Source organism: Tribolium castaneum, chromosome 2 (genome assembly GCF_031307605.1).
Source record: "Tribolium castaneum strain GA2 chromosome 2, icTriCast1.1, whole genome shotgun sequence".
Taxonomy (NCBI): domain Eukaryota; kingdom Metazoa; phylum Arthropoda; class Insecta; order Coleoptera; family Tenebrionidae; genus Tribolium; species Tribolium castaneum.
Window position 1 is genome coordinate 470,661 of NC_087395.1, and position 21,234 is coordinate 491,894.

Here is a 21,234-nt window from a genome sequence, read left to right on the forward strand (position 1 = left end):
TATTTAACGTTTAAACATCTCTTACTCGCAGATATTAAAGAAAATAACAATATTTTGCAGTTATTCTTAATAGTGATTAAATAATTTATTAATTAATTTTAATGCAATTTTAATTCAAAATGCAATGTATTTATTAGCAAACGCTTAATTCTATGCTATTATTAGTTTTCGAGTTATAGTGAAAATGTACTTTTAGAAGTCTCTTTCAGTATATCTCACCTTCCGTTTATTATAAAAATACTTTAAGTCATTAAAACAAACAGAAAAAATACAAATTTATGGTGGATGGTTTTTATTTGTTGTGTTTTAATTATTACATTGAAATAAAGTATAATTAGTGCAGATAAATTTTTATTAGCCAAACTTGCAACTAGATTTAAGACGTAAGCATACAAAGCATAGAGTAGGACATTTTTAGCACCTAAAAAATACCTTAAATTTACAAAAAAACTAAAACCAAATCATTACCGACACTAGAAGTGGATACGATAAAACACCAAATGGTCCAGCTCTAATTTTTAAACTTTTTTGACACCTCATAAGCATAAATAATAAATCTTTACGTAGTTCTTTATCAGCTTTATACCACTGTGAAAACCAAATAGACTCAGGAATTGACTCGCTTTGCAAAATAATAACAATTATTTATACTTATGTAAAGAAGCATTCTAAAAAAAACAGACAGCATTGATTAGATGTTGCCCTCCAAGACAAGCAACAAATAGCGTCAAAACCCATCCAATAAAATGTACAGCGGCGCAAAATTGATGTTCACCCTAAAATTTAAAAAAAATAAGCACAAGAAAATTTAAGAATAAAATTTAGTACATCAATAAACTGTTTTTCAATGCATGCAAAAATTGCTCCAGTCATGAAAATATGTGTGAACATTCCAGTTGAAAAACATTCATCTAACCTCGAAGCAAAACTGAAATTGTTATTTTTAGCTACATACAGGGTGACCCAAGAGTGCGTAATCGCTCTATAACTTTTTTGTTACTTGAAATATTGCAATGTTTTTATTGTCCTACAGGTCGACATAAAGTCCGCAAATTCAAAAAAAAATTGTACACAGGGTGCTGTATACGGGGTGGTGAACCAAGGTACACCTTATATATTTCTGCATAATTTGTTTCTACGCGACTACAAAGTCGCCTATGAATATTTTTTAATAAATTTGCTACACAAAAACTCAGATTATTCTGTAATTCTAGCACATAGACCACAAACTTGAAACACCCAGATAATATACAGGGTGTGCCAAAACGCAAAAATTTGAATAATTATTTTTTTTTAAGTTGAACACCATGTAATTTTTTACACGTATCGATAGCATTAGTAGATAGAGATAGCCGGTTCAAAAACCACCTCCACCTCCCTCTACTGCGCATGTGTGAAAATTGTGTCAGTCAGCCGCAGACGCAAGCGCGTAATCGCAGCTCGCTGGCCTGCGACCAGCTGGTCAGCCGGCCTGCGGCCGACTGACGCCATTTGTGATGATGCAAATATATTTATGTAGTATAATAATAATAATAATAATAATAATCGTCGCCATCTTGGAAGTTTGAAAGTCGGCGGCGGTCATTTTTGTTTAATGGTAAATTGGCGCCAAATTTAAATTATTTCAAAATTAATATTTGAAATTAGTCGGCCATGTTTGTTTGTTAAAAAAAATGGCGCCAAAATTTTAATTTATTTAAAAATTAATATTGGGTGTAATGTTGGTAGCGCCGATGTCGTCACAAATTCCGCCTAAATTCTCACGTTAGATGGCGCCACGGTCTGCAAACTTTTCGCTAGATGGCGCTGCCGTCAGCGCAGCCGTCAATCAAAGATGGCGCTGGCCTCCATTTTTTTTTTTTAAACACACCCCCCGCCCGTTTGCGAATATGCAACCAAGAAAACAAGTAGTAGTAGTAGTAGTAGTAGCTTTTTGGGGTTGTGAAATTTTTGGTTTTTGGGGTTGTGAAATTTTGAATATATGATTTTTGAAATGTGCAATTGTGAATACATGAAGTATATATACAATACATGCTGTATTGAGTTAAGCAAAATATCAGAAAATCATCGCGCTTGTCACTAATAACTAATAAAGGAAAGTCATTATTTTATCGATAAGGAAAAAAAACCTAGTATATGTAGTTTTTTATTTTTGTAATGTTGTTTGCCTAACTTGTCTGTTGCGCACCAAGTTTATTTTGTTATTTGTTTAAAATATAATGCAAAAAAAGTTGTTGTTGTTGTTGTTCCTTCCATGGGGAGTCGAACCTCAGGTAGGTAGAGTGGATAGTGCTGTCTATTTTGGAAACCTGAAACAAATTCACATAAGCTATTTGGTTAATGGATAATAATAAAAACAATAAATTACTTTAATTGTTTATTACATCTAAATATAAGTACATACATACATACATATTATAATACATAAACATTATAATACAATAACTACAATACAAATTAAATATTATTCCTGAGTTTGAGGAAGAATATTTTTATGACCCCAAGATAATGTTCTACCTTCAGAATTGTTTAAGATGTAACGTTTATCATCTTTGAAAGATAAAGCAATTTTTTTCTTTAATTCTGTGTAAATGTTATGAAGCTTCGAACGAAAGATATTCATTTCTTTAATAATTTCAGTGTTTGGAACAGTAACTGCGTTTTGGTAGTCAATTTTATGTAATTCACTTGTAATTACATTGTGTTTAATACCCTTAGCTTTTTTAGATAATTCACCTTCAACATCCACACAATATGCTTTAGCACCTGTTCCTAAAAATTCTGATATTACACGTCCTTTATATTCATCTTTCATCTTCCCGATGACAGAAGACGATACAGGTATTCCATGAATATTTTCTGCTTTATAATTTGAAGTATCAAAACGCTCTATATTAGATTTAATATCATCATAAATATTTTCACAAAAAATTTCAATTACTAAACTATCAGTATCGGTATACAAAAGCGTTGCATTGTTACCGTATTTAAGTTTTATGAAATTATAATAAAAATCATACATAATAGTTTTACTGATATCTAGAATAGTAAAACCTACATACAGAGGTTTATTGTAGAAAACTTTTTCGTTCTCTAATTGAATAGCTACAAAATTTGGTGTAAAGATAGATGAATTTTTAAAATTTGGTCGTGCAATTAAACTTTCAGCACCTGGTTTTCTACCTATATTATTCCATGATGTTACCAATTTCACGTTTACTCTTTTATCAATTGATTCCATGGTTTTACCAAAAACTGAATTATTCATTAATTTAAATACATCTTTTTCTAACGCGTTTTTTGATTTGTTACGCATTTCTGTATTTAAATCAATATATGTTTTCAACCATGGTGATTGATTAAAACTTAAAACACGGTGAATATTAATTAATTTTAAACCACCTTGTATAGCTTGTCTTAAATTTCGATAATGTAAAACATAGTGTACTTTATTGTTCAAGGTTGCGCAAAGTTTCTCAGTTTTACTAGAGGGAGGAATAAATTTTTCAGGACAAAATGGTAAATCGTTGTGAAGATTATGTAATTCAGAAGGATATTCTAAATCAACTTCGAATATATAACCTACATCAGCGTTATCTGTCAAATTGAGAATTAGGTTATCATTGAATTCATTAGGATCTTCCCATCGAAAACCGCTATAAGGTAAATATTCAGACATTGCTGCTCCATACAAGTTGGTTGCATCAAGGTACATTATAAAAGAAGTTGGTTTAGAAGGATCATGATTTGATAAAAACTTATTATTTGCTACTGCTTTACGTTTTGAACATTGACAAAGTCCTCCTCTAATAGATTTTCGAAAGAAATGTACCATGTCTATATCAGTTAACAATTCGAATTTAATTCCAGTCATTTTTAACATAGCATCCCAGCCTAATGAAGGTGCTGTTAAGTAATGAGCTGGATCTAGTTCATAAATTTTGAGACAAACCTTTCTGAAATTTTCAAAAATGTCTGTTAGTAACAAAACATCAGACTTTAAATAAATGTCGGAATAATCACCTAACGTTTTGCAATCAAATAGATTCCAGACTTCCTGTGCTCGCTCATAATCATGTTCACTGATATCAGTTTTATTAAGATTATCATAAAATTGTTGAATCAATGGTAAACTGGTATCATCTAACTTATTAAAACAATCCAAATATGAATATGGAAAAACACCTTTTTGTCTTATCAAATTAAATTGGTTATCGTCCGGAAAGTGTTTCCGAATGGTTAGACATTCATTAGAAGTTAAAGTCTGAGATAATTTATCTAATGAAAAAGAAAGGAAACGGAACGAATCTACGAATCTAAGCGTTATAAAAATATTGTCAACTGTATTTGTAGTCGTGTTCATGACCTTATCAACTAAAATTTTTTTTGAAAATGTAATATACTTTTCTTTAGTTTGAGCAATGCAATTAATGATGGTCTTTTCTGTTGCTAAAGCTTTAATAAATAAATGACTATCATAATTAGTTAAATTATGACAAAAAACAGGGATATATTTTGGAATCTTATAATTTAAATTACAAATAGAATGTGCAGGTCCTAAAAATTCACCTGTTAAGTGACAATGATTACGAACTCTATCACAATTTAGACTTCCGTAATCTGTTTTGAAAGGTTCTTTACATAAATGACAATGGGTAGATATTTGAAAAACCAATTCATCTAACGGAGTCATTTCAAGTGGTACGATATGTTTGAGGTGATCGTGATAAAGTCTATTTACATCATCTTGCAACCATTTCACAAAAATTTTAGGAGCATCTTTTCCTCGATAAGTCCGATAAATTGATAAATTATCATTATATGCACATTTTATGTAATATCCGAAACTATATGGTTCATGTAAATGTGTAACAATTGTACGGATATTATCGGCTGAATTATCATTGCGTAAAGGTTTTAAAATAGATTCAAAATCGAAATAAAATACAAAAGGAACTTTAAGAGATTTATCAAAATTTTGAAATGTTAATTCATTACCAGGCACTTCTTTACCAAATTTATTTATAATCAGATCAGAAGTTGGTAATGTAGTGACAACTTCATTACAAGCATACTTACGATGTTTAACTAATTTTTGTTCACTCGAAAAAAATAATAGACAACCGTTACATATAAATTTAGCATGATTATGTTTGGAAAGTTGTGAACTTATTAATCGAGAAATGTTGCTTATCAGACAGTAATGTTTGATCATTCTTTCATCGTCTACGATAAGTAATAAATTTACATGAATGTCTCGTTTCTTAGAAGTTAAATAAAAGGGACCTATAATATCTGATACCCATTTACCTTTTTCATGATCAAAACGCTGCTCTGTTCCATAGACATTTACACTAATATTATTAAGTGCTTCAAATTTAAAAATATCAGTTAATTTAACCGGAAATGAAATATCTGTAAAATCTAATTCCTCTTCAAACTCACGATAAGCATCAACTCGATGTCGATTAACATTTACTTCAGTTGAATGAAGGTGTGCCAAAACAGACCATTTGAAACATTCATTATCATCATTATGAATATTGATAACCGCTCTCCGCTTCGCTATGTCCTTCGGTAATGGTATATATGTTGATGCACGTAGTGGATTGAATTTGTTGATATTAAGTTCCAAAAACAAAATTTCCATTAAAATCCAACCTAAAAAATTTAATACAATAATATGTTTATAAATAAAATTGATATTACTTACCACTATCTTTTTCCAAGAATTCACTCATTTTGTTTTTTATGACGCCACATATTTCTTCCAGTTCTACCTTAATATTTGTCGATATTGAAATGATGATATTTTTAGTGTTGAATGATTTGATTTCGATAATGTCTTTAGAAGGTAAAATATATTTAGCAAAAAGTTCGAAATTAATTTTAAGTTGGTTAAATTCTCTCAGTTTTCTAGTTATTAAAGTGATAAGTTTATCTTGATTTCTTTCAAAAAAATTGCACACTTCCAAGTCATCTAGTTGTGAATTTTTCAATCGGTATGAGGTAATTCTTGATTTGAAGGCAACTTGATATTCTTCAACGAAATCATCATCATCATTAATTTTGGCGGAGATGACACTTTTATGTTTTAAAGAACGTAAATGGTTTAATCTGGATCCTCTGTAGTGACTATTGCATATTTCACAAAATTGATGAAATGAACATGATGGAGCGTTAGTAGTAACTTCTAAAAACAAAAACAAGTTATAATAATAATAATATAAAGAATATTTACAAAAATACCTTGTAAAGGTGTTCTAGTTGTCAGGCGGGCTTTTTTAGGAGTCATATCATCCGAATCCATTGAACACAATGATGAATTTGTAATATGACGCCTATAGTTATCAAATCTCGTAAATGACGTTTTACATCCGGTGCAAGTGAGTTTAGATAATTTATCACCTTAAAAATGCTCTTAATTAAAACAATTTCTATAACGTAAAATGTATTTACTTACTATGTTTTTTTACATGACGTGTTAAAGCATCTTTGCGAGTAAACTTGTTATCGCATTGAGAGCACTTGAACATGATTACTTTCATACACGGACAGTCGAAGTAGAAATGAATTAATCATTGATGCGATATGATTTTATATTCCATAAACTTTGCAACCGGATATTGTGGTTCCTTACGTAAAAATTCAAAAAATTCAAAATATAACTGATAAAAATTTAACGTTTTTAAGGAAAAAAACGTTAGACAGGAAATATGATAACAAAAATAATCAGAATGAATATTATTTTTTATTAGACATAAAACAAACTACATACTTAAACTAACAAAGTCATACACCTAAATAAATTTTTAATTGCAGTTTTTAAGCCAAACCTAACGCTATGAACATCATAAAAACGATCCAACATGTACAAACAATTCCAAACATTGCTAAAAAGGTAGGAACATGATTAAAACAATTTTTTATTGAAACTACATCATGATCATTAAGTATAAGTCTCTTCCAGTCAGTATCAATATAATTACTATTGGTAAAAACTAGTCTTAATTTAAAATATATTACAGAGTTTGCTATAGAAACATTTTCATATTTAAATATTTCTATTGCAGTATTGCTCAAATAACCCAGATTCATCTTCTTCCATTGGTAATCAACATCGTTGAAAAATAAACTTTTCCAGAGAGGAGACCATCTTGTGTTGTTAGGACTTTCACTAGTGAAGACGATGTACATATCTACAACATCTAACGGTTTTTGCACGTACAACACATTTTGTATAAGAGTAACAAACAAGATGAGTGATGAGTTCAAAAGAGGCATTACACTTGAAACGCAGTGGGTTGTTGTTGTTGTTGTTGTTGTTGTTGTTGTTGTTGTTGGCTTCCTGTATCATCTAAAATACACGAAACACAATTATTTATTGATGAAGGAGGACCATCAAACTGATCTTCGTCAAAACTGTTATAATAATGTTGTAAACATGGTAGATTCAGCTTTATATCATGATCTTGTTGATATGTTTCCGGTAATTTATGAAATATATCCATCAACTGGCACGGTCCTAATTTCAGTAGTTCCAGTTTCATTAGTAATCGAATATCGCTTATGGTTTTTTCAAAATGCAGCACTTTTTTTATAACAGGTTCTACACTCGTTGCCATCTTAAATGGAACTAAATTAGACGTTAAATAATTATATCGTATATATATTTCTTATTTATTAGGTAATATCTTTCATTTCAATCCAACTATTCTGATTATCTGGTAAACCTAACCATTTCACAAATAATTTAGTTCCTTTACGTCGAATCACTTTCTCAACTAAATAGACGTCAGGATATTGAGTTTTTGATAATTCCCAAATATAAAAAGCTCCTTTGATTGGTTGACCTTCTTTATCTTCTAGCAGAAATGTTACAGGATTGGTTAGATTAATCTTACTGATTTTAAAAATTTCCGTTGACCAATTGGGTGTATATCCTTTTTCAAATAACATCTTTTCTTTGCTAATTCTTACGAAATCTCCGACTTTAAATTTTTTTCTGTTTTTATCAACAATCTTTAGATGATCATATGCTGTTATGTCTCCTTGATTCGAAGCGTTTATCTCTGTGGGTTTCCTTCCTGTTGTTCGATGTATTGTAGTATTATAATTTTTGGTTATCTCTTGCAATTTATTTATCCATTTATGTGTCGCAAATAACGTAAAATATCGATAAATTTTGGATTTTAAAGTACGTATAACTCGTTCAGCAATTGCTGCTTTTTTAACGCTGTACGTACTATAGTGATTAATATTATAACGTCTCATCAAATCCTGAAAAGTGGTATTATAAAATTCCTTTCCTTGATCTGACTGTAAATTCTTTGGTATTCGTTCTTTTTCATTCTTCAGTATTGATTCCATAGCTCTGCTAACCTCATTAGCTGATTTCGATTTCAGTGGTCTGGTCCATAAAAATTTAGAAAAACAGTCGATTACGACTAAAATATATTTAAATCCATTATTATGATAAGATAAATTTTGCATTTCTGCTAAATCTACTTGCCATAAATCATCCAATCCTTTAATTATAGTACGTCTTCGTTTAAAATTCCTGCGTGCAGGTTTAAATATCTCGTTTACCAATTTTTGCTTTACATCACTAACTTGCTTTAGTCGAACCATTGCTTATTTACGGTACACTTCTCTACAATTTCCATGACGATCTGACATTTGACCTGGAGGACACTTGTTTTTATTATGAGGCATGGGTTCTATCTTTCACTATTTTCATATGAATCTGTTACTTTCCTTTTCTTTGATATAGGTACATTTTCAAGTTGATCTGTATCACCTGCTTTAGAACGTTTGGAAATGGTTTCTGGTTTTATCTTAATACTATCGATTCCTTCAAAGCGTTCTTCAAGTTTTTTTATTCGTCTGGTTATCTCATTTGAATTATTCATAAATTTTTTCCACTTGTTATCGATTTCATAATTTATACTTAAATGTTTGTTATGCAATTCTGATTCAATCGTGTGAGGAATTGTAGCAATTATATTATCAATTTTTTCATCAAGTATTTTGTACTTAACATTCATGGTTAAGTTTAACTGATTAAATTTATCCATCCATATAGCATCTGCTTTATGAACATTATTATTTAAATCCGTTAAAGCAGCTATTACTCCTTCCATCTTTTGGTATATTTGTTTACTTACTAAATCAATATATACCTTATTCGCACAATCTTTGTCTTCTGTTGGATCATTAATGTTACAGATTCTATGATGTTTTAAATCAAGGTCACCATCAGCAGTGAAAACAAAAGGTGATGGTGTAGATTTAAAAAATGCACTTGATGCTGATAACACTTTACGTCCGAATAGATCAATGGGCATTTCAACACTGAGGATTAACCAGAAAAAAACTTAAGCCTAATATATTACACCACATTCCTTTAATTCTTCTTCTATTGATAAAATTTCATTCAGATGGGAATTGTTACCCGCTTTTGTCGCTGCATGTAATAATGCTAGACGTGACACTAATTCATTTATGTCATCCCAGTAAACATATTCTACACGTTTATTAGTGAATAATCCTTCACCAATAAACGGAGATTTAGGAAATGAAGTAAACATTGGTTGCACAATTTGAGTATATTTTACACCTCTATGACCTTTTAGTTGTTTTGTGGGATCATTATTTTTTCTATGTGTATTAGAAATTTCAAGTATTTTTTTGTATGCTGACCGATCCTCTTTTGTAATTTGAGTGTATTTATCTTCAGGGTTTTTAAAAAATATTAGTCTGTATAAACCAGGAGTACCAGGAAATGATTCATTATCTAAAATTAAATCACCATTTTGACTGATTATTAATTCATGTTTACCCATAAATAGTTTATTCTCTTTTGAATTATATCTAGGACCAAATGTCTGATCACTGGTTTTCTCTAAAACTGCTTCTATTGCATTTCTCGCAACTGGAGGATATTGTTCTAAAAATTCATCTAAAATATGTCTGCTATTAATTAAATCATCCATAGTGTCAGATTTGGTTTCTTCATCTTCTTCTTTTATTTCTGGTAATGACTCATATATTTCTTCTGGTTGTCGCAGTGATGTACTAGGTTCATATGTTTCTTCAACTGGTAGTTCAAGTTCTTGTTTAATCTTTTCTTTTTTTGGTAGTTTAAGAAATTGTTTCCTTTGCTTTTGAATATGATGTTTTGGTCTTTTGTGTTGTTTTTGTTGTTGTTGCTGTGGTGGTGGAGATTGCTTCTCCAATTTTATTGAAATTTCTTCTAAAGGATTTATAACAGGCTGAAAAAGCTTTTTAATTGACTCATCCGCTTCACTGCTGTTTAACTTTATGGCTTTATACTTCTTTCGAATTGAATCAGCTGCTTTTAATATATGTCTTTTAAGGTTTTGATCTGGTTTGGTACCCATCATTACCGCTTAATGTTATAAACTAACCGAACAAATCAGAATTATTGTTTATATAACTTCTTATTCGACTGCTATTATAACGGGTCTCAAACTGATATTAACCGATCTCAAACCGATCAGGAACTGCTTTTTAACAGACATTAACCGGTCTGAAACCGATATTAACCGGTCTCTATCCGATAATAACCGCTCTGGAACCGGTATTAACCAATATCACACCGATACTAACCGGTCTGAGACCGATATTAACCGGTCTCTAACCGGTATCTAACCGATACTAACCGCTTTGGAACCGGTATTAACCGATATCGCACCGATACTAACCGCTGTGAAACTGATATTAACCGGTCTGGAAACGTTCTCAAATAGATATCACTCTACACTTGAATAAAATGATCAAACCCTTTTCTATATCGACCCTTATTTAATTCATTATCTTTACATATAACCAAAAAACCATATTGGTTTTTCCAACATTCCTGACATATTTCACAGAATTGTTCGAATTTCATATCAGCACCAACATGATCTTCATATACATGTTTTAAATTTAACAGATCTTGTTTTAATATTACCAATAAATTTGCATTATCTCGAATTAAATGTTTCGGTATTTTTGTATATGTTTGACAGAGATAGAAACTATCAATATTTTTATGCCGGCCCATGCAAAAGTAATCCCTTATCTTAGCTTGATTACACATTATGACATCATCAAATATAAAAATAGAGTTATTTTTTGCATCTTTTGGATCTAGCACGTCTTCATTATGTTCATACTGGTTATATTCCATTCCTTTAATTTTTTGTAGCACATCACTAAGCAGTTTATACTTCGGTTGATATAATGATTTACAATAAATATATATGTTTTCAAATTTCAATCCGTTGGGATCAAACAATAAAGACAATAATATGTTAGTTTTTCCTCCACCAGAAGGTCCACAAATTATACAACGTATTGATTCGGGTAAAAGTGTACCATGTCGATGAGACATTTTATGTTTATTATCAACATTATTATAATCATGATTTATGATAGGTAATTGTAATTTTTGCTTTAACACTTTCATTTTCATACTAAATTAAAAACATTTATAAGAAGGTTTATATAGGGAAAAAAGTTCAGTTAAATGTTGTCTTTCAAAGGGGAAGGACTATTAAATACTGCAATCAATAAATTACCTTTTGAATTACATTTACCAGGATATCAATATTGCGGACCTGGTACAAAACTTAAGAAACGGTTAGAACGAGGTGATCCTGGAATAAACAAGCTTGACAGCTTTTGTAAAACGCACGATATAGCTTACGCTAATTCCAACGATTTAAAAGATAGACATCAAGCGGATCGAATTTTAGAAGATAGTGCATGGTCACGTGTTAAGTCTAAAGACGCTTCATTTGGTGAAAAAGCAAGTGCCTGGTTTGTAACTAACGCAATGAAAGTCAAAAGGAAATTAGGTATGGGAATCCAAAGGAAAAAATCGAAAAGGAAGACAAAGAAATCTAGAAAGAGGACACAGAAAAAACAACAACCTTTTCATAAAGCTCTTTTATCAAATTTAGAAAATAAGGGATATGATAATATAAAATCTGCATTATCAGCTGCTCGTATAGCAGTTAGAAAATCTGGAGGTCGTAAGCGTATAAAAATTCCTCGTATTATACCTATAAAAACAGGAGGATTTTTACCATTGTTACCATTAATTTTTGGAGGACTTAGTGCCTTAGGGGCTATGGGCGGAGGTGCTGCTGCTATAACTAAAGCTGTAAATGATGCTAAAGCAGCGAAACAGAAATTAGATGAGAATAAACGTCATAATAAAGTACTGGAAGATATCGCTATCGGGAAGGCGGGAAGTGGTTTATATCTTCGAAAGCAACCACGAGGTTATGGATTGTATTTACGTAAATTTCCAAAAAACTACCAATAAAACTGCCTAATAGGGCACTAACTGATAATGATTTAAGAAGATATGCTAAATTATTAAAACTACCCAAATTTAAAGGCGTTTTTATGAGAGATGAATTAATTCATATGAAACCTGATAAGACAGAATGTGCTATCATTAATTTGGACTCTAAAAAAGGATCCGGAACTCATTGGGTTTGTTATAGAAAAACAAATAAACAGGTTGATTATTTTGATAGTTATGGAAATCTAAAGCCACCTCTAGAATTAGTACGATACTTAGGAAATTGTAATATTTACTTTAATCATGATCGTTATCAATTTTTATCATATAATTGCGGACATTTATGTTTGATGTTTTTACATAATAAAAGATGAGATAATCATGTATTTTATTCAGTCATGTATAAGACATTCTCCCTAACAGGTGTTGAAAGTACGCTGTCTGAACACTATGAGCCACCCATTGACCTTGAAGAAAATTCGAATTATTCTATAGCTTTAATCGGTTTTTATACTAACAATAATATACCAAATATAGAAGAGGGTACAAATAAATTTTATTATTTTGCTCCGAACACTACTGAAGAAAAAGTGATAACATTTCCGAAAGGTGCTTATGAAATAGCTGCTATAGAAAAATATATACAAATTATTCTTAGTGGACGATCTGCAACTGATGCTCAAAAACAGAATACATTTTCATTGAAGGCTAACGAAAACACATTAAAGTGTGAGATATTTAGTATTTACGACATTAATTTCGCTCACGAAGATAGTATTGGTAAATTGTTAGGTTTTTCTAAAAGGAAACTTAAAGCAAGACAATTACATGAAAGTGATTTACCTGTTAACATAATTAAGGTTAATACAATACGTATCGAGTGTAATATTGTAAGAGGTTCTTTCTACAAAAACAAAGAATCTCATACTCTTTATGAAACTGCTTTAAGTGTTAGTCCAGCCGAACAGATTTTTGTGGAACCATTAAATCCTATTTATTTACCTATCATTAATAGATCCAATATACCTAACCTAACTATTGATATTGTTGATCAAGACCATTGTCCTATAGATTTTAACGGTCAAACAATCAATATTCGTCTTGCTCTGAAAAAAGAAGCATAAACATGGGTTTAGTGTTTCAAAATCAATATAAAAAATCATACAATCCATCAAATTATCAGTCAGTATCTTGTCATCAGTCGACATTATCACATCAGAGCGTGCAGATTCTTAAATCGTTAGGATATAATGTCCGCCAGCAAACTTCAGGTTTACAGTTCACCGGAAATAGACGACAGCATAAGTAAAGAGGAAGAACATACATATAGTCCGCAAGTAAGATCTTTCGATAACAATGATGAAATCGAAATTATAATTAATCAGAGAGATATTTGGATTTCTCTCTTTGAATCATTTATACAAGTGGACGGTGAGTTCATACCAGATCCGGTACCGGAAACTGGCGGTGGAAATGTAACCTTGACTAATAATGCAGCAGCATATTTATTTGAGAATGTAAGCTATGAATTGAATAATGTTGAGTTAGATAGTGTACGTGAAGTCGGAACAGTATCTACAATCAAAACTTTTCTATGTTATGGCAAAGATGAAGTAAGAGCATTAACTCTCGCTGGATGGAATGATCAAGAAAGTCAACAACTGAAGACATTTAATGAAACTGATAATACGTTTTCATTTAGAATCCCTTTATCTTATCTGTTAAATTTACCATTTGATTATCATCGGATAGTTAGCGGTCATCAAAAACTTCGATTAATACGAAGTCGTAACGATGCTAATTGTTTCATTTCTACCGGAACGAGAAAAGCGACACTTAAGATTAACAATATTGAATTAAAAGCAAAACATGTTTACCCAAATGATGAAATTAAATTAACTATATTAGAAGGGATCAACAAAGATCGTGTTATATCGTTACCGTTCAGAAAATGGGAAATTCATGAACTTCCATCAGTTCGACAAACTAATAACGACATCTGGAGAGTTAAAACATCTACTCAATTAGAAAGACCAAGATTTATTATCGTTTGCTTTCAAACAAACCGAAAAAATAATCCAAAGTCTGATGTTACTCTATTTGATCATTGTGATGTAAGAAGCGTACGTTTATGGTTGAATTCAAATGTTTATCCATATGAAACATGGAAACTACAATTTGCTAAAAATAAATATTTAGAAGCATATCAAGCTTACGTTGATTTTTATAAGGAATTTAATGGAAAAGATCGTGCTGAACCTATATTAAGCTATACAGATTATACAAAAAGACCGATATTTGTATTAGACTGTTCCAAGCAAAACGAAGCAATTCGAAGTTCCACCATTGATATCAGCTTAGAATTTGAAAGCGATAATAATTTCCCAGCCGATACAAGAGCTTATTGTATTATCATTCATGATAGAATAATGCAGTACTATCCGTTAACAGGAATAATTAGACAACTGATATAAGGATGAAAAAAAGTGTTACTATAAGTGATAGTGCTCCGGAAGTACATAATCTAATAGTTTGGTCATATGCTTATCAAGATGCTAGAAAAGGAAACTATTGGATACAATGCGCTGCAGACAGAGAAAGGTTTAAGTTTAGAATTAATCAAATGAAAAATATTTTAAAGGAGATCTTAAATTCTGCTCATCGTGAACAAATTTTTCAGTCTAGATTTAAGTGTTCAACATGAAGGTAGTAGTGATTGATGTTCAAGGATTTTATATACCTGAATTCATCGTTAAAGAATTAACAATATTTGATGGACATCGAACTGGTCACTATTTGTTTAAATCACCGGTGCCGTTTCGTCAACTAAGTGCAGATGTAAAAAAACAAGTGAAATATTTAGAATTAAATCATCATCTATTACGTTACAACAGTGGAAATATCGACTATGAAAATATTTATAACATACTAGAAGAAAATATTATCGATGATGTTATCGATATTATTTACGTAAAAGGAAGCGTTAAAGAGGATTTTTTAAGACAATTTTTCGATTCAAAGGACTTTTACCCTAGGATCATCAATTTGGAGGAAGCAAACTCTTGTCCAAAATTGCAACCACAACTTCCGTTATGTATGCATCATTACTTAAAAACTAAAATATGTATCTGTAGTCTTAATAATGTACGGTTTATTTATAATTATGTAATTCAGAATTTACCGAAATAAACGTTTAAAGTTTTAATCTCGTTTCCTTCTCCTACTTCATTAACCTGCCCTCTCCACTCTAGTTAAGATTACAAAAAGTATAAAGGGATCAACTTTTAGTGTGTGAAATAATTTTTATTGAAATATCAACAGTCAACACAACCATCATGTCTAGTAAGTAGAAATAATTTTTACATTATTTTATTTTAAATTTTTTCCGAATCAATTGTTTGAAATTTAATTACAACACTTCATCATCAGTCTTAATAAATTAATGTAATCTATTTATTAAATTTCTCTTTCTTTTGTTACAGAACATCCCGCAGGTTACTATGGGGACTATAACCCAGATTTGGTTGTTAACCACGCTGGGTTAACCGAAGAGGAGGTGGACCATCTCCTCACCCAAATTCCCGCGGGCACCTTCGAGTGGGTTTCCCTTATTAACATCTATCTGCGACTGGAACCGCCCCCATCCCTTGGAGGTTATTTTGATATTTTTACCGTGGGGCGCTTGACCGCCGCGATAGACACCGATGAGGAGCGGGGTATAATTGACATTTGGGTATGGGTACATTAAACCTCATACATGTTGGATCGTTTTATGATGTTCATAGCGTTTTTTATGATGTTCATAGCGTTAGGTTTGGCTTAAAAACTGCAATTAAAAATTTATTTAGGTGTATGACTTTTTTAGTTTAAGTATGTAGTTTGTTTTATGTATAATAAAAAATAATATTCATTCTGATTATTTTTGTGATCTTATTTCCTGTCTAACGTTTTTTTCTTGTAAATTTATGAATCAAAAATTTTATAAATATCCAGTTGTATTTGATTATTAATTTATCGTTACAATCATTTTCCCCAAAAAATTTATATCCAATAGTTTACAAACAATATATACATTTCTAATAGTTAAAACACATTTATACATCTTTTATAAAAAAAGTGGATTTGTTTAATTGAAATAGGTAAAAATTCATATCCAAAACCTTAATTAATTACTGGGCGGTTAACATTTTTTACCAAAAGATTTTGAAGAATTTACAACAATTTATCATAAACCCTCAACAGATGATATAGTAATTATTGTAAAAGCTGAAGTTTATATTTTTTTCATTATCTACTTTTAGATTTAAAACTAATTATCCGAAATCTATAAGCGAAGAATTTAAAATATCAAGTCCAATTTCGGCAGCGATAACAACTTACTCAGGTGGTATTTATCTTTTTCTCAGAGATAATACATATATTACATTATCTAGTTGCATCTCTGGATATAATGTTCCTGGTTTAACAAACGAATTATTTGAAGGTGTTCCTAATAAAATAACAAGGACATTTAGATATTTAAACGGAAAGCTGTACTTTTTTAATGAAAATAATTACTTTGAATATGATGAGTTTACTAAGAGTGTCATACAAGCGGGACCTAAAACTTTATCTATATTTAACATTAATTGTCCGCGAGAACCCATCTTAATTCAATTGAAAAAATTATCTTTTAAAAAGATTATTACACACAATGCAGTCCTGGTTGAAAATTTAACAGATTATACTCGTGAAGAAGATAGTTGGTGTAGTTGGTGTATTCATCAGTGTTTGTTTACAGTAAGTTTATATTACAACTTAATAAAACGTTCTTTCTAAACATCTAATTTAAACATCTAATTTCAGCTTCAGACCTACAAAAGTTGTGCCAAAAAGACGCATCGTAAGTTTATCGAAAATATTGACTTCGGCACAAGTTCTTCATCCACAAATTCTTCCGATTCAGACTACTGAATTCTTCTCTAAAACCAACATAAATAATCTTTTTTTGGTAAATTCTTTAATTTTTTAAATTTGTTTACCACATTTGATTGCTAAAAATGTGTTTAATTTTTTAGGAAAATTTTTATCAAATTTTTATCAAACAAAAAGTGCGTCACAAAATTCCTACGATAAGGTAAACCACAAAATTAGTATTAAATCATATTTTATTTCATTTTTATTTTTTAGGAAAGCGTGTTATCTGTTAACCGCAAAAATTGATTATAAAAGTTCCGTTTTTTACACATTTCACCAGTTTTATTAAAACTATCTTTGTGAGAAGTTGTATGTGCTCCGCTGTGTATTTTTGCATTTAAATTTCAAAGGATTCTGTAATGGCTGATCAACTATTAAATCTGAATAAAATTGCTGCCTGTGAATATACTGATACATATGTCAGTGCCAACGATTTGGAAGTGAACAAGAAATATAAAATCATCAATTTAACCAAGGCAAACACACAACATGGGGTTATGATGGTAGCATATCTGGACAACGTCGGTAAAGTTTTTTTACCTAAACGACTAACAGCAGTTATGAATGATACCATAATTACGACACTAATGGAAGGACTCGGATCTTATTTGATTTATATGGGACGTAAGCAAGCTAATGGAAATCAGGAACATGATGCCCACATTTTTAATTTCGAACGTATTGTTCACGAAGATTAATGTAAAATTTTTTGGTAAGTGTCATGTTCACCTCTATTTAAAAAACTAATTTATGATTTTTTTCAGGTTTCCAAAATAGACAGCACTATCCACTCTACCTACCTGAGGTTCGACTCCCCATGGAAGGAACAACAACAACAACAACTTTTTTTGCATTATATTTTAAACAAATAACAAAATAAACTTGGTGCGCAACAGACAAGTTAGGCAAACAACATTACAAAAATAAAAAACTACATATACTAGGTTTTTTTTCCTTATCGATAAAATAATGACTTTCCTTTATTAGTTATTAGTGACAAGCGCGATGATTTTCTGATATTTTGCTTAACTCAATACAGCATGTATTGTATATATACTTCATGTATTCACAATTGCACATTTCAAAAATCATATATTCAAAATTTCACAACCCCAAAAACCAAAAATTTCACAACCCCAAAAAGCTACTACTACTACTACTACTTGTTTTCTTGGTTGCATATTCGCAAACGGGCGGGGGGTGTGTTTAAAAAAAAAAATGGAGGCCAGCGCCATCTTTGATTGACGGCTGCGCTGACGGCAGCGCCATCTAGCGAAAAGTTTGCAGACCGTGGCGCCATCTAACGTGAGAATTTAGGCGGAATTTGTGACGACATCGGCGCTACCAACATTACACCCAATATTAATTTTTAAATAAATTAAAATTTTGGCGCCATTTTTTTTAACAAACAAACATGGCCGACTAATTTCAAATATTAATTTTGAAATAATTTAAATTTGGCGCCAATTTACCATTAAACAAAAATGACCGCCGCCGACTTTCAAACTTCCAAGATGGCGACGATTATTATTATTATTATTATTATTATACTACATAAATATATTTGCATCATCACAAATGGCGTCAGTCGGCCGCAGGCCGGCTGACCAGCTGGTCGCAGGCCAGCGAGCTGCGATTACGCGCTTGCGTCTGCGGCTGACTGACACAATTTTCACACATGCGCAGTAGAGGGAGGTGGAGGTGGTTTTTGAACCGGCTATCTCTATCTACTAGCATTATTTATAAACTTTTTAACGATATGAGGTTTGTTCAGCAAATTATAAATATTTCATAAAGCATTCAATTTTGTTTTCTTTTTTTATTTATTTTATTATTAATTCTTAAGTAAAATTTATTTATGTATCAAGTAATAATTAGATTACTAACTTAATTAGTCACATTAGTACATATCACAAAATAAATTACTATTTGACTTTTCAGTCTTGGATAACAAATTTTTTTGTAATAATTTTTTTTTTAAAATCTCAAAAAATATTTATAAATTTTTTATGCAAACTTTATAATATTAAAAAGGTTATCAAAAATGCTATCTATTCGTGTGAAAGCATATATGGTGTTTGAAAAAAATGAATTATTCAACGAACAAACGTTTTGCGTTTTGGCACACCCTGTATCTGCGTGTTGCAAGTAAATGTACACTATTTGCTAAACTCCAGATATTCTGAGTTTTTCTACGAAAAATTTGTCAAAAAATATTCCTTGGCGACTTCATTGCGATTTTTCAAAAATTGTTTTTTTTATAACGAAAAGTGATTTTTTCCGAAATGAAAAGAAATAGACATCTATTAGTTTATACAAAGTTGCATTACCTTTTTGTGCAAAAATATATAAGGTGTTGCATTTAAAGAAATATAACTTTGGTTAACCACTTTGTACAGAACACTCTGTGTATATAATACAAATATTTTTACTATGTGTACTTTAAATTGTGTCATCGTATAATAAAAACGGCGTGGCAATATTTTAAATAGAGAAAAAATTATAGACCGATTACATATCTCTGGGTATTTTACTCTTTGTTATTAGTAATGTCAACTAACTCAAGTATTTCTGTGTGATACAGTATACATTGTCTCAATTTTCTTCGTTGAAGTTCGTTATACTCTAAATCAAAACATTTCACAATCATTAATTTCAAATGATCGATTCTTAAGATAATATGATGTGCCATTTCTGTCGCATGATACGATATCATTAAACCAACTTTGATAACCATCTGCGAGCAAATCAAGACATACAAAAAAATGGCACAATAAACTAGGGAATTGTTGTTCAAACTTATCGGTATCCAAAGTGGTGACATTAAACCACAAACTTCATTAAAGTCTTTCCCTGTCATATTTTCACACTCTCCTTTCTCAATAAATCGCATAAAATTATAAACAACTCCAGCTACAGTCACATAAGCGAAGAGAAATTTCGAATAGAAACCCAACTTCGTTTCGACATTTTCATAACCAGGTGGGACTCCAAATTTGTCAAAATTTGATAAATCCCGAAGTAGTAATGCAATTTTGTGTTGGTTTTTAACATAGTTGAAGGTGATGTAATAAAGACCGCAAAAAACAACAATGTACGCAACATCTTCGCTAACATGTAAATCAAGATGACCTGAAAATTAGTTAAAATATTTGAAGCAAATTCATCGTAATATAATACTTCGTGTTGACATAATTATGTGCATAATGATGCAAAAAAACCAAACACTTGTTGTCAACATTAAGGTCAAGACTCTGAAATAGTACCATTTGCCAGAATTCATTTCATAATTATCAGAGGGCCATATTTGGCTATACTGAAGTATTTTTCGTGTTACACGACATATTCGTATTTCACCGACTGACATTTTTTTAGCAATTTGAAAGAAAACACTAGTGAAAAATGTTTTATATCAATTAGAGTTTAATAGAACGCAAGACAATTTTCTGGGAAAACTGGAGATGGTTGTGTTACCGTATTATTTTAGAATTATTTCGTAATTATTAATTATGACTAGACGTGCTTATTTTATTTGTTTTTTTTTATTAAGTAAATCGCAAAGTTGTAATTTTTATTCCCAACATAGTATTAGGGAATTAATTATTTAGTGTGACGCAAAGTGGAGGTAAAAATGATACTAAGTAAATTTACTTCTTTACTAACCATAAAAGGGGCATATTTAAAGAGTTCTTGAGAAATTTGTATATTAAAAAGTCACAATAAAAACTTATCTTGTGATGTATCAACGCCTTTACAAGCCTCTTGAGTTTCTAAAAAAAGCAAAAAAGTCAATTGTTTCAATTTTTTAATTTTAATTTTTTCGTTTTACGTCAAGATTTTTGTCGATTTTTGATACCCGGAACTTTTATCGAGCAATAACTATAGAATACCCTATGAAGTGTATTATCAAATTATCGTTACAAAGCTTTTTTAATTATTTATCTTTTTATCTTTTC

At 30.6% G+C, this 21,234-nt stretch overlaps 1 protein-coding gene and 2 long non-coding RNA genes across 6 annotated transcripts; 1 reads left to right on the plus strand and 2 right to left on the minus strand.

Annotated features, from left to right (window-relative positions):
* Nucleotides 1-293: 293 nt before the first annotated feature.
* On the minus strand, nucleotides 294-20,761 carry LOC107398582 (uncharacterized). Its single transcript, XM_064354722.1, has 5 exons — nucleotides 20,459-20,761; nucleotides 19,840-20,410; nucleotides 829-928; nucleotides 469-633; nucleotides 294-421 (listed from the first exon to the last, which is right to left on the minus strand). Exons 1-5 carry the CDS (start codon nucleotides 20,643-20,645, stop codon nucleotides 377-379), a joined length of 1,068 nt encoding a protein of 355 aa, XP_064210792.1. The 5' UTR covers nucleotides 20,646-20,761; the 3' UTR covers nucleotides 294-376.
* On the minus strand, nucleotides 2,131-8,228 carry LOC135265351 (uncharacterized). 2 transcript variants are annotated; one of them, XR_010332976.1, is made up of 5 exons: nucleotides 7,256-8,228; nucleotides 6,464-7,199; nucleotides 6,250-6,408; nucleotides 5,714-6,193; nucleotides 2,131-5,661 (listed from the first exon to the last, which is right to left on the minus strand). It is a non-coding gene; the product is annotated as an uncharacterized LOC135265351 (long non-coding RNA). The 2 variants fall into 2 exon arrangements; XR_010332977.1 differs by lacking the exon at nucleotides 7,256-8,228 and having other exon boundaries at nucleotides 2,131-2,309; nucleotides 5,446-5,661; nucleotides 6,464-6,754.
* Nucleotides 15,650-18,221, plus strand: LOC135265350 (uncharacterized). 3 transcript variants are annotated; one of them, XR_010332974.1, is made up of 5 exons: nucleotides 15,650-15,664; nucleotides 15,805-17,312; nucleotides 17,380-17,438; nucleotides 17,492-17,990; nucleotides 18,043-18,221. It is a non-coding gene; the product is annotated as an uncharacterized LOC135265350 (long non-coding RNA). The 3 variants fall into 3 exon arrangements; XR_010332975.1 differs by having other exon boundaries at nucleotides 15,805-17,101; nucleotides 17,168-17,438; XR_010332973.1 differs by having other exon boundaries at nucleotides 15,805-17,438.
* Nucleotides 20,762-21,234: the final 473 nt, after the last annotated feature.

Excerpts from the sequence above, each read along its gene's own strand:
- LOC107398582 (XM_064354722.1), bottom strand. The coding sequence starts at position 20,645 with ATGTCAGTCGGTGAAATACGAATATGTCGTGTAACACGAAAAATACTT. Across the intron at positions 929-19,839 it reads TATCACACAGAAATACTTGA|TTTTGCTTCGAGGTTAGATG; the intron begins GTTAGTTGACAT and ends TAACAATTTCAG. Across the intron at positions 422-468 it reads CGTATCCACTTCTAGTGTCG|GTGCTAAAAATGTCCTACTC; the intron begins GTAATGATTTGG and ends GGTATTTTTTAG.